Here is a 13,902-nt window from a genome sequence, read left to right as displayed (position 1 = left end):
GAGGAGAGAGCACGTGCTTTCCTGGGGTTTCTGGGGCAGTAGCCATAAGTGGTCACCACAAACTTAAAGCATCACTGAAGAATTTTGCATTAAATTTAAGCAACCAGGCGGCTTTCTGTATTCTATTTTATGACCTACCTGTGTTTGTTTCATTACAAAAACATTTGCCTTGCCAAGTCTTCAAGTACGAATTGGTGGTTCCCCCACTTATGGTTTCCCTTCAATGCATTCATACACCTGACCTGCCTCTCTGAAGTTCAGAATGGAAACCATCCCTCCTAGACTTTGCTAAAGTCAGGCAGGGACTCCTACAAGAATTACAAAAATAAAAGTCTGGGATTTGGGAACGTTTGTGCTGGTCCTCCTAGACATGGGTGGGTAAATTTCTGAATAGAAATTGCCTACCTACTCCAGATGGGTCTCCAAAACAAAATTCAGATTCTTGCAACCTAATTATTTCACAGAGATTTTGTATATAGACAGTGAAACACCCTGAGTAAATGGCAGGCTGATATTGTTGGAGGCAGCATTTGTCCAGTTCTGTCTCCACCTCTGTCCACACTGCCTTTATAGTTTCCTCTCTTTTAGCACTATAGTTAGTTAGAGCCACATTCCTCACTAACACCCATCTTCTCCAGGTTTTAGCCCATGTATTAAAAAATGAGAACCCCAAAGTTACAGGAAATTCTATTTCTCCTTCCCTTGTATCCTTAACACTACGCAAACGGTTTATAAGTCACTGGTGCTTTATTAGTATTTTGTAAGTGGGATGAAATGGGCAGGATGGTACAAATATCTGCCTCACTTTTTCAGCTCGAAAAAAAGGCTACAAAGGTTTCCTGTCCATTTAAGTTTGCACTGCCAGAATATAAACACAAAATAGTCACAGGCAGTCACTCTGAGCATCTGAAACATTTTAAAAGGCACCATTCAGGGCTCCCTGCAAACACATTTTTATGTTCGCCATGCCCAAGTCAGGGAATGAGCTCACAGTGGCCACCTGCTGCAGACAGCTGGGCTGCCCACGGGTCCAGCCCCCAGGGAAAAGCAGGAACAGAGGCCACAAGCCACCTCTAGCAACACACAGTCTGCGGGGACAGTCTATCCAAAGCAGCAACCTTGGGGCTGTAAGGTGTCTGAGGATCTGGAGGAGTCTCAGCTGCAAGGGAACACACAGAGAGCTACAATGTGGGTCCAAGCAGAAAGTGGTGGCATCGCTGTACCCTAAAGATGGGGAGCAGACAGTGGCAGAGGATGAAGATGACTTATCTGGGAGAAGAAAATTCACAGACATATACTGAGAAATCTCTCCCCGTCCCCTGCATACTCCAGACCCAATATGGACATGGAAGAAGAGATGGCTGACCAAAGGCGAGTCCATACATTAAAAGACTCAGAAACATGTGGATGCCCCGTGGACAGACAGAATAGATGTCCAGGGCAGGTGCCTGCAGGGGAGCTCACTCCCGAAGAGGGGGCATACCCGGGAGTGATGCTGTGCATCCCCGACTGCAGCCAGGCTTGTGTGCAGTTCACAGCATGAGCTTTGGGGCATAGACCCATGTGCTCCAGTCCTGCCTCTGTCTCCCACTAGCTCTGCTGTTTGGGGAAAGTGATTTAAGACACTCCAAGCATCTGCTCCCTCATCTGTGAAACAGGTGTAATAAAAATGCCAACCTTCATAAGGTTGACTGGGAATGAAATAATTCATATAAAGCACTTGCCATTAATGACGGCATAAGTGATTATTATTATACCAATTCAGAGTCCTAAATGCTTTTATTCTCTCTCTCCTCTCTTCCTCTTTCATATAAAGTACCTACAATACAACCCAAAAATTCATACAGTATTTAATTCTAAAAAAAGAACATAAAGGACAAGTTCCTATAGAGGAGGAAGGGAGAGTCTGGTAAGAAATCACTAATGAACAAGTACTAAGTTTGTAAAAATCTGAGCAATTTACTTGCCTTCCTTTAAAAGTCATCAAACCCACAAGGGTTAGAGAAACCAATGATAGAAATCATGAATAAGTGACTGCCAAAGCACTCTACAAGGAGATAAGTGCTCCGGGAAAGTCAGGATAAGGAGGTCAGGAATGTCTGGTGGTAGGAGGGGAAGGTGCAGTGTGAAATAGAGTGGCCAGGAGAGGCCTTGTTGAAAAGCTAATGTTAAGCAACGATCTGAAGCAGAGGAAGGAGTGAATCATGAGACTATCGGGGAAGAGCATTCCAGACCGAGGGAACAGTTATGCAAAGTCCTCAGGTGGGGCATGGGTGGCAAGAGCGAGGGGCCCCCACCAAAGCCTCCATCAGAGCAACCAGGTGGCCGATGTATCGTGGCGCTCACCTGGCATTGCATGGGGGCCTCTCAGGACCCTTCCTGCAGGAGAGGGAGGAAAATGGACAGTCGCTCCATAGCTGGGGAAGACTCAGTGATGAGTATGGACTGGGCAGGCAGGGCAGGAGCAGCATGCATGCAGGGCTCTGCTGTGTTCAGTACTTAAAAGCCCAGAGGGCATGGCCCGCCAACTTCACATTGCTCTGGACAATGTACTCATCACGAGAATCAAGCTTCAGAACCATCCCAAGAGGAGGGCCTGAGTGGCTCCATTGCCAGCCTAGCAGCACAGAGCCCGCTTAAGATCCTCTGTCCCTCCTCCACTTGAGCACATGCTCTCTCTCTCTCTCTCAAAAAATAAATAAAACGTTACAAAAAAAAAGAATTAAAGAAAAAATTTCCAAAAGGACTGGCCAAAACCAATGCTCTAGCACTTCACAGGTACAAGGTGCTTGGGAAACAGCTTTTTAAAAAAAACCTCTTTCGAGTGCACCGAGAGAAATCATCCCAATTTTTAAATAACAGCTAATGCCCCAAAGGACAAGATCTAGTAAGAGCCAGGAATGTGAGTCAATTACTTAAAGCAGAAACAGATTCTGTAGGGGAGGCCACATTAAGAAAACACTGAGTGGCCACTCAAAGGAAGGAGGAGGCGCAGGGGAGGGCCTGGCTGAGCCAGGAGGAGCCCCCGGGGGGTGCAGGGCCCCGCAGCAGGGGCAGTGTGCGCTCAGAGGACAGGACTTGGGCTGGACGGGACTCAGCAGTCACCCGTATGAGCGCCAAGGAATGAGGGCAGTTAGGCTGGGGAAGAGCTGTAGAGGAAGCGGTGGTCTCCATGACCCCCTGCCATCTGAAGAACAGGAAGTACAAGTATGTTCCGTGTGGCCGCAGAGACCAGGGATGGAAGGACAGGGAGCAGGATGTGGCTCAATCCAAGAAGTTCATCTGAAAATTCAGAACTGTTCTAAAACGGGGCAGGCTGCCATGGCCTTACTACGCTCCCAGCCACCCAGCACCAAGAGTTTTAAACCCATTACTGTGGCACATTTCAATACATTAAATACATCACCACAGGCCTGTCTCCACAATCCCCGCGAGGCACGGCCACTACGATACTGGGGCGCTATTGTGAAACCTCGAAATCCCACTGCTGGTGTTACTGCTGTTCTGTTGTTTCAACCACAAATCACAGCTCAGCGCCCCCTCCTGGGTCTCCCTCCAGTCCCTGCCCCTTCTTCCCCGCCCTCCCCAACCCCTCACAGGGCGCTGCGAGGACCTGGGGGGGAAGAGAGCTCAGTGGTGGGCGGGTCTCTCCACCGAGGCAGGGGAAGAGTGAGGCAAGGCCATCCCGCTCACACTGGCAGTTAAGAGAAATCCAAACCCCTGCCATTAGGCAAGGCAGCTCCCCCAGGGGCTCCACTCAGCAGGAAGGCCCCACGGCGCCCCCATGTGGAGGGGCTGAGGCAGGAGAAGCAGGGGGCCCAGAGTACCAGAGGGACCTTCCACACCACAGGAGGGAACTTTACACCTTCGCTTCACTGATTTTCTTTCTAATCTACGAATTCTGAAAGCACCTGGGTGGCTCAGTCAGCTAAGCATCCAACTCTTGATCTCAGCTCAGGTCATGATCTCACAGTTCGTGAGACTGAGCCCCGCGTAGGGCTCTGCGCTGACAGCATGAAGCCTGCTTGGGATTCTCTCTCTCCCTCTCTACCCCTCCCCTACTCATACTCATGCACTCTGGCTCTCTCTCAGAATAAACAAACATTTTAAAAAACTGTCAGTAGAAACATCATGCTCCCTCACATCAGTCAGTGTGGTAACAGGCATAATTAATCCTGTATCACAGGGGAGAAGTTTCAACAGCTTCCAGTTCATGGCTCTTAAGGGGAAAAGCTGGGATTTAAGTGAGGCCACTTTGCTCCAGCCCTCGGAAGACGTCCTTCAATGAGCTCTAAATTCCTTCCCTAAGTGCACCTTCACAGCCACCCCAGGCTCTCCCATGCTGACAGGGGAGCTCTCTGCTCTCCATCAATTTGTCAGCGACCCTCAGCGGGCCGCCAGGTGGACTTTCAGGTACTCCTGAGCACTGTGTCCAGTGGGGGCGATGAAAAATACCATCTGAGAGCATCAGCCCTGTTCTCAGGTCCTGGGAGACCATGCTGCCCAGGCTTCGGGATACTGGGGGGATCCGCTCAGCGCTCCAGCCTCTGGCGGAACAATCCATCGTCCCATCCATTCACTACAAACTTTTGCCCAACAGTGTTGGCTAGCCCAGAATTCATCAAGGAACCCTGTCAACTGCGAACGCCACAAACAAGAATGCAGTTTGGGGTGAAACATCCGTTTCGTACAGTATCTCCAGGCTTAACCAATTAAAAACAGAAGCTTCCAAAAAGAGAAGCTGGACACCCACGGCGGGGCTGGTGCTTCTACCTGCTGGGCCACACAAGGCCATGTTCTCCTATGCTGCCCAAGGCTCATTCCAATCGCCCATTTGACCTTGGGGTCCCCCCAGAGAAGCAAACATTTGCCAGCACTGACTAACCTTCTGACTCCAGTTCCTCAGACCCCGACTGGGAGACACCAGTGTCCATCTGGGAACTCGCCACACTTCCTCACACAGGCAGAGAGCAAGCAGTCCCGGGGCGGGGCCTGCAGAGCTCACTGCATTTCCTCAGCGGTCAAAGCACCCACGAGGAGTACAGCCCCCTAGGCTGCGCACTTTACAGGCCTGGTATTTTCCACAGCTACCAGCCCAGCAGACCCCTTTGGCTCAGAAACGTATAGAGGGAACTAGGTCACACCATCTGGCTGTTGGACTTTACCAGACAATCTGCAAAAATGAAAATGAACCTTTCAACCTTCTAAACCGATACCCACTGAAATAACTCCATTTAATGACTTAAAAAAATCTCACTGCATTTATAAGGCCAGTCTTTCCAGCGTTCCTTTAATCTTGCTCCTGCTGGGAAACAACAGTATAGGAAGCTTAACACCAGTGCTCCAATCTCAATAACGGTTAACAAAAATAACTGTATCACTTTACATTTATATGTCTTTAGGTTTCCAAAGTATTTTTGCATTTATAATTTATTGTCATCCCATGAGCCTGGAAAAGCCAACATTCACTCTAACCATTTTATGACTCAAGGTAAGTGAAGTTATAGGATTTATATCACAAAGCTGGTGGAGCCCAAACCAGGCTCTTGTTTAATTTGGCAAAGGAGGGGCGCCTAAGTGGCTCAGTTGGTTAAATGTCTGACTCTTGATTTCAGTTCAGGTCATGACCTCATGGTTCATGAGATCGAGCCCTGTGTCAGGCTCTGTGCTGAGAGTGTAGAGCTGGCCTAGGATTCTCTCTCCTTCTCTCTCTGCCCCTCCCTAACTTGCATGTGCACTCTCTCTCTCTCTCTCAAAATAAATAAACTTCAAAAAAAAATTAGCAGAGGATGTGTTTTTTAAATTACATATTAAGGAGAGCTCTGAGGTAAGGGTAGGGGAAGGAGGAAGAGTGGGAAGCAGCAAGAAAGAGGGCAGAGGGCAAGGGGCATGAGGAGTGGGCAGGGGTCCTCCCCCAGGGCAGCAGTGTGGAAAGTACTCTGGAAACTCTCAGGGCAGCCTATGCTGCTCCTTAACAGATGCACAGAAGTGCATCAAGGGGCAAGAATGAATCTGTGCTACACGTGGTCTGAGAAACTCAAGTAATCTTTGAAACTCTACTGTTTTGCTTTGCTTTTCTAAAGAAAACAAAAGCTTTCTAATTAAAGAACATTACAGAAAAGAAATACCTGCTGTTGAAAAATCTGGGTCGAGAAAAAGCTTTAAGTTTAGAACTGGATTTAAACTCGTTTTTTACATTGTAACTCAGCATAGGAAGGCCCAGAGACAGACAGTCCCAGCACACTCCGCCTGGGAGACACAGGCGGAATGGGGGAGGGGGGGCACAAGACGGTCTTCCCCCGACTCCAGACCGAGGGGCAGCAACGGAAGAGGCACGGAGGTTCCGAGGGGAACCAGAGTGCTGGGTCGGGGAGCACCCCTGCAGCCAGGCTGTGCTAAACCAACACTCGGACTGCAGCCAGGGAACGCGGGGGCAAGGGAAGGAGGCAAGTGGGGCATCAAGGACTCCCACCTGCAGCTAAGCAGTCACCACAGCTCACAGATCAGACATCCTGACCCATCTGCCACAGCCATATGCTCACCATCCAGAAACACTGCTACCACTGAGAGAACCGGTTGAGACTTTCTTGAGTCTTCCGAAAACAGGCCCGAGACCCTCCACATCCCCACGTGCCCCGGGTGAGCGGTCAGCACAGCTCAGCAGAGGCGCCCTTTTCCACACAAGGTGCCGCAAGCTGCCGGGTCCACTCACAGGCTTCCCTGGAACCTGAGGATCCCCTGCAAACGGCGGCAGGCCTTGTCATTTGAGCTTCTTAGCGAGGCAGCTTTAAACTCGGGAGAATTCTGACTTGAAATCTCACTTCAGCTCTCCTTTCACCGAACGCACTGCTGTGACGCACGCCAGCATCCACCCGGTTTGTTTCCAGGGTGTACGGTACCTTCGTATCTGCTGGGAGAATCGCACGCTTTCTGTGGGGTCGCCACTCGGAGGAATATCTGCTGCCGCCAGGAGTGTCTCCGCGTCTTCACGGGGGTCCCGCGGACATCGCCAAGGTGGTTAGCTTTGGAGTCAAAGTCCCTGAAAGCACAAGATGATGGCTTTATGACTGACGGGGAGATATAATAAGGTATTTTAGCTTGACTTCTTGTTCTTAAACAAAACACTACATTATAAATTATCTTTGTATAAGAGGACATAATCAGATAATCACGGACGTTGAATCAAGCCCACAGGGGGTCAACGCTCCGAAGGCACTGCTTTCTCAGAGGATGCATTTCATGAAAAGAGCAAGATTACATGCCCTTAATTCATTTCCCCTGTAAAAGGCATTAAGAAATACGCTCCACAGATCATTAGCTTCCCATTTCCTTTCTTGGTGCCACTTGAGAAAAGAGAAAGTGCTGACAGGGGCACTGGCACCAGGACCACCTTCCCCCCTGGGCTGCGGATGGGAGTGTTTTCTCGGCACAGGTGTGTACCTCCACAGATGGCCACAAACATGAGTAAAGTTCAATTACACAAGCCAATCCAGGCAGCGATTACACGGTTACTTGACAACGACAACAATCTTAACGTTTATATTTTTAAAAGTACAAAAAAGGTATGTTTATCAACACAACACTTGTAGTCTAGTCAGTGATTTTCTTCCCCTTTGCAGGATACCGTGGGGAGCCTGGTGACTTCCACCTGCAGCTAAGCAGTCACCACAGCTCACAGATCAGACATTCTGACTCATCTGCCACAGCCATATGCTCACCATCCAGAAACACTGCTACCACTGAGAGAACCGGTTGAGACTTTCTTGAGTCTTCCGAAAACAATGCATTAATAAACTAGTCCTAGTCAAAACTGGAGAACAAGTTGACTTTTTTTCAAGTGACATTCGGTAAGAAAGCATAAGAAAGAAGATAACAATCCTTTAGCTAAAATGATTTAAGTGTCAAAAAAAACAGCTGAAAAATCCCTGTATATCAATAGTTCAACACTTGTACCCAGGCTTGATATATCTAAATTAAACCCTACCTTTTTGTGCTCATAAAATCAGAGGTGTTATTTTCATCTACAGGAACCAGAAATTTTAGAAAGTTTGGCACAGAGGAAGAAGAACGAAGTTTTTTCCGCAGGGCATTACGGTAGGAGATGCTGAGAGTTTGGTTGCAAAGAGAGTTTAGGATAAAGAGATACAAACACAAAAAGTATAAAATATAAGCTTCAAAATAAACACTTCAGTTCTCATGCTAAGAAAATTAAATCAGGTAAGAAATTTAAGTTTACAAATGAGATTTAACTTTTGTATTCAGTCAATAAAATTCTATTTAAATGAGTGGAATCTACGAGTGACTTTGAGAACATCAGTCCATTCAGCCATGCGCGTGGATAAGCTCTAGAGACCTGCTGTACGACACAGTGCCTGTGGTTAGCAATGCTGGGCTGTGCACTCTAAAAATGCACTAAGAGCATCTCATGTTAAGCGTTCTTATCAGAATACAATAAAACGTAAAAAATCAGTCCATCTCCCAAAATGACTTTTCCTTTCAACTGGAAAAAAATAACTTTGCTAAATTAATGATGAAGTTTCTGATTTGGCACAAACCCCAGTACATACGATCAAATGCAGTTGCTGATTGTGTGTGTGTGTCTGTGTGTGTACAGCAGGGCAGGGGCAGGTGAAAATAAGTATATAAGAAATGGCTTGACATCAAGACCTGGCAATAGTAACTAATCCATAGTAAATTAAGTCAGTTCGGATGACAGACTGAAAATAAAATCAAAAACAGACCAGCGCGCGTGCACACACACACACACACACACACACACAGATGCAGTGGCCCCGGGTTCTCTCCCGCATGCCATGCAGCTCATCCTCTCTGTGTGAACCTCCCGGGAAGACAAACCACACTGAACTTGCCGTGTGAGTGTGCTCACCTCTTTGGCACAGCATTCCCACTTTGTTCTCCGCTCGAGCTATGCTTTAGGTACTTAAAAAAATTTGGCGATGAGGCAGAGGGGTTAAGACGAGGTGGAGGAGCAGGAGCTGAAGACTGACCTGAGCAACTTTTAGACTCGCCAACGGGTAGATGATTCACACTAAATAGCAATTAGAGAGAAAGCAGGGCGATTAGCGGGAAGAGGAGGGGACACCGGTGGGGCGGGAGGGGGGGGGGGGGGGGGGGGGAGACACAGAGGGATCAGGCAAGAACGGGCTAGGCTGCCAGTGTCCCCATATGTAAACACCAGCTGTCACGGAGCCAGAGGGCTGCTCTTCACTTCTCTTCTGCGTCCACTGTCTCGTTGGCAAAGGTAGTTCTCAGTTTAAAAAAAAAAAAAAAAAAAGGAGCATTCTTGACCATTCCTCACAAATGTGCACACCCAACAGTACTTTTTCCTCTGTTCCCTTTTGAGGAACTGACAGCAATTTTTTTGTTTTTTATTTAAACCAAAAGCAAAGGAAAGCAAAACAAACTCCAAAGTTTTTAAAATACATTTCTCTTTAAAATGAACAATAACTGGCCTTGAGTTCAGTGTCTCATTTCTCGTGTGTAAATGAGGGAAGAGTTCACAAGGGAGCGGAAAGCAAAACGGGTCTGCTGTGGGGGGGCAGGGGGAGGCGAGCACTTCTCCATCGTCTCCTCACCTCTGGCCAGCAAGACGCATCAGGAAGCTGCATTCTTGGGGGAGCAGGGAAATGTACTGTCAGGGACACACATTTCCTACCACCTCGGCTCGTGTGAAAACTGCAAGCTTAGCAAGAGAACTAGGAATCTCTGGACAAGGATGTTTCCATGATCGCTGAAAATGCCAGAAAGAGGGCTGGGAAGGCAGCAGGGGGCAGAAGTAATGGGTATACAGGGTTTTAAGAAGATGACAAGAACCCCATAAACCCTCCAACTATGCTTGTCTCTAAAATGTCTTATGTTAAATACTACCTTCTGCTGTGCCTCCTCCTTTGGGGTCATATATGCAACCAAGTTCTCAAAAACCATCATAACTATTCTCAATGGCCGACTGGAAAAAAGCCGAGAGACTTTGCTACGTCCTTCAAATACTGTTTCATTTCTGTACTCATAACATTTCAAACACCTCTGTACAGACTCTGACTCTGCATTACCCGTGCATGACCCTCACGGACACACGTCAGTCCAGGGAAGGCAGCAACTACATGTAGGTGTGGCCCTTATATATATTATGAAGTGAAGGATTTTAAAAGATTTTTAGTTTTTTAAAGATTTTTAAACTCTATGACCATCTATGGTCTCTGACAGTTAGGGTCAAATTAATTGCCAAGGGACCCCAGAAGGAACTAGGAGAATTTCTACTACCACATTGCTTACCCATCTCTATCACCAGGAAATTCGAAACACTCATGACAGCCAAATTATTGAAATTAGTAAATCTGGTTAGCAAAATCTAGAACTCTCCCACGGAAGATTTCAGAAAGCCTCTGTTCCAATTGTGTCACCCACAGAAGCTAAGCGAATTTGCCCAGGTCACAAGGCCTGCCCGGTCGGGACAGAGCGACACCCAGAACCCAACACCGTGCGTCTACAGAGGCATCCACACCGCCTCTCACGCTCTGCTGGGAACTGAACGCTGCCTCTCCCTCCCACCACAGAAATGTTCCAGGTTTACAAATGAGTGGACTCACCTGCTCGCCCCTTGGCCGTTTTCCGTCACAGCCAGCAGCTAAGCTCCAGTACTCCTGCCTCTCACGGTGCTGGAGCCGTGATTACTACGCGCTTAGAGGGCCATTTCTGCTCCGTTTTTACCTGCTTCCTCCAGATCCCTGTACTTGCTACTTGAACAAGTAATAAGGGTCTCTTACATCTACACGTTTCCCATGGGAGGAAGGTGGGGGAGGAACAGAACACGCCTTCAGGCTTTGGCTTTTTAAGCCAAGAGCAGAACCTGACTCAAGTCTCTCTCTCACCCAATAAACATACCTGGACTGCACATACCTGGTTAATAACAGATATGCCCCAGCTATTTTTGTAAAAACAGATTTACATTTTTAAACAAATCTTACTTTCGTTCATGAGGCGTCTCTGTGCTCACTGAGTGATACCTCGTAAGTTTCCTCTGGGCGACCCCTGGAGACCCCTGTGCCGGTTCTGGAGGCTCCTCGCATTGCACAGGGAAGTGACTCAGGGTGTTCGCCCGCCTTCTGAAGCCCTGCTGGGGCGTCAGTGGGGCAGGCTCTTCAGCGGGCCGGCTCTCCGAGTCACTGGACAGGTCATCCGAGGAGCCGAGGAGCCTGAAGGAGCTGTCAGAGGCGGGCACGGCCTCTCTGTCACACCCAGATGGCTCCTGGCGGTGGGGGGACAGCAGGTCAGACACATCACAGGGAATCTGTGAGACTTACAAACCTCTCATCCCAGTGGCAGGAAAACATTTTGATATATAAGCACATCTGACTATAATGCCACCTAGAGGCCACCAAAAATAGAAGGAAATGAAGGCTCATTAAGTGCCAGCTCATCAGAGACAAAATGTTATTAGGCTGCTGGACCACTAGGGAGACTGCCCCAATGCAAGCTGACGGAGGGACTGTTGTAAGCAAAGCTGTAAATAATCCCGTCTCCCTGTAAAAGACTCTACTGTGCTTTCAAGAAGCATGTGGAGTCTTGTAGAACTTGTCTGCCCAGTTTAAACAAATCAAGAAGTTCTTTATCTCTGCCGAGTGTGTATTTTATACCTGCATTTTAAGGCTCTCTGATTTTGATCTAATGTTGACATTCAACTTGGTAATCCTGAGGTTAAAAACTATATCCTATATTATTCTCACAATATGAAAAATCTCTCCTTAGGCACTTCTTGCCACAATTCAGGGCAAATCATTTAACTTCTTTCTGTACCTAAATTTTTCTCATCTATAAAAGGGTAGAATGAAGATTTACCTCACTGGGTTTCAAGAGGTAAGCAAGATAATACAAGTGAGAGTTTGCTGTAAAATATTATACAAATATAAGTTACTGTACCAGGAATTCAGTGGATCTACTGAGTGGGTAACTCACACATCTATTGGGAATCATGACAATATTTCAATACCATTGCCTTTCAAGATTCATACTTTTTCAAAGAGATGTACTACTACTCAGGCAATCCTATGCTTAGTGCGGCACCCAAGACATGGTTGGTGGCCAATATATTCTTTTCCAGGCAAAAAATGTAAAATAAGGGGAGGTATACCAGTTTGCCCCTGAGGAAATTGCTAGAAGAGATAAATAAATCAACATGAAAAAAGTAAAATGAAATGAATGCATGTCATGATGGACTGGAGAATCTAAATTCTATGTGTTCACTTAATATACAGTGGAGTACCTTCCAAATGGTAGGCACTAAAGATTTTCATTTTTAGAAATATATGTTTATTGAGAGGAGAGATTATATACATTTAATTCTCAAGGAATTAGATAGGAAAAACTTAATTCCCAACATACTATGAAATATTAATTACCTTTAAACATGGCAGAAATTTTCCATTCTTTAAGACCCTGTAGTTCCAAAGATCCTTTTAAGGATTTAAAATTTTGTCTAAGGGGCACCTGGGTGGCTCAGTCGGTTAAGCGGCCGACTTCGGCTCAGGTCATGATCTCGCGGTCCGTGAGTTCGAGCCCCACATCGGGCTCTGTGCTGACAACTCAGAGGCTGGAGCCTGTTTCAGATTCTGTGTCTCCCTCTCTCTGACCCTCCCCCGTTCATGCTCTGTCTCTCTGTCTCAAAAATAAATAAACGCTAAAAAAAAAATTTTTTTAAAATAATAAAATTTTGTCTAAGACAATACATCATAGCAGACAATCTCCATTATGCAAGGCTGTTCATCTCAACTTTTATTAATATCCCTCCAAATTACAGGAAAGAGCTAATCCTCAGCTTAATCTTACACCTAAAAGGGCCACTCGGATGTTCCTCAACTCTTAGATGATCAATTTCTGGGTTAAGATCCAATTACATAAAAAAAGTATCTTTACAATAGTTTCTCAATCTCAGGATAAAAAAAGATGTAAAGAAGTACACATAAAGATCCTCCCACACACAACTCAAACAGGTGGCTTCTGAAAGTTGTGTTTCTCTTAAGATTACCTAGAAATTCAAGTTACATGTGTGTTCCTAGATCTGGGCTTTGGAGAAGAATGCAAAACAAACAATAAGACTTCCTGGAAAAGTCACTGGAGTGACATGAACGTCACGGTTATCTTTATTTGCACTGGTCTGGAATGCTTCTCCCTGTCCACTGCCACAGGCAGAATGCCTATACTTGAAAATGAAATTCAAAAGCACCACTGCTCCTGCTCCCGTGCTTTCTGTGCTTCCGTTGATCAAAATAACTTCCCTTCCACTTGTTCCCGGGACTGCTAAGTAACCATCCTGTCTTATTCGAAACTCTCAGGGCTCCTACTATATTCTGCTTGATGCTGGTGTTGAGTATCTGTCATCTCCCAGATAAGTTCCTCAGGGCAGGGGCTTTGTCCCACTCATCTGTATACGGCAGATAAACCATACCATTTCCAAACTTGAAATAAACTGTGGGGTAGAACCAGTATGTGGTGGATGGAGGTCAGATGATGCTCTGTCCCACTAGATTTTAACTCAGAAAATCATATTCAGAAGACTGGTGTCTAGGGCCTCGCTCCCCAGGGGGGAGAGCAGTGCACAGACCTCAGAGCTTGTCAGAAATGCAGCATCTCAGGCCCCACACAGGTCTAGTGAATCAGAATCTGCATTTTCACCAGAACCCCATTAAAGGTGCACCTGAGAATCTGAGAAGCACCCTTTCAAGGCAGTGTTTCTCAAGTAATAGACTTTCTGTCCCAAGCAATAGACATTTTTAAAGTAAAAAAACAACTGAAAATAACATTATGTATCAGGTTGTCTACAGCAAATATTGTTTTGTGAAATTTTAATTTTGGGTATAAGTGTGTATGTATGTTTGTGAATCATTT

The 13,902-nt window shown here is 46.5% G+C and overlaps 1 protein-coding gene across 5 annotated transcripts in view; it reads right to left on the bottom strand.

The window, feature by feature from the left end:
- TBC1D1 (TBC1 domain family member 1) overlaps positions 1–13,902 on the bottom strand; it is a 224,381-nt gene that overhangs the window by 76,212 nt on the left and 134,267 nt on the right. For 3 of the 5 annotated variants that reach the window (XM_049630429.1, XM_049630425.1, XM_049630428.1), the window contains 4 exons: positions 10,986–11,266; positions 8,888–9,049; positions 7,985–8,104; positions 6,900–7,039 (listed from right to left, as the gene is read on the bottom strand). In XM_049630429.1, coding sequence (XP_049486386.1) covers positions 6,900–7,039; positions 7,985–8,104; positions 8,888–9,049; positions 10,986–11,266 — 703 coding nt within the window. The remainder of the gene's footprint in view (positions 1–6,899; positions 7,040–7,984; positions 8,105–8,887; positions 9,050–10,985; positions 11,267–13,902) is intronic. The other 2 variants (XM_049630426.1, XM_049630427.1) reach the window with 2 other exon arrangements.

This window comes from Panthera uncia, chromosome B1 (assembly GCF_023721935.1).
Source record: "Panthera uncia isolate 11264 chromosome B1, Puncia_PCG_1.0, whole genome shotgun sequence".
Lineage (NCBI taxonomy): Eukaryota > Metazoa > Chordata > Mammalia > Carnivora > Felidae > Panthera > Panthera uncia.
The sequence above is the reverse complement of the archived record's forward strand: the minus strand, read 5'-3'. Positions and strand labels throughout refer to the sequence as shown.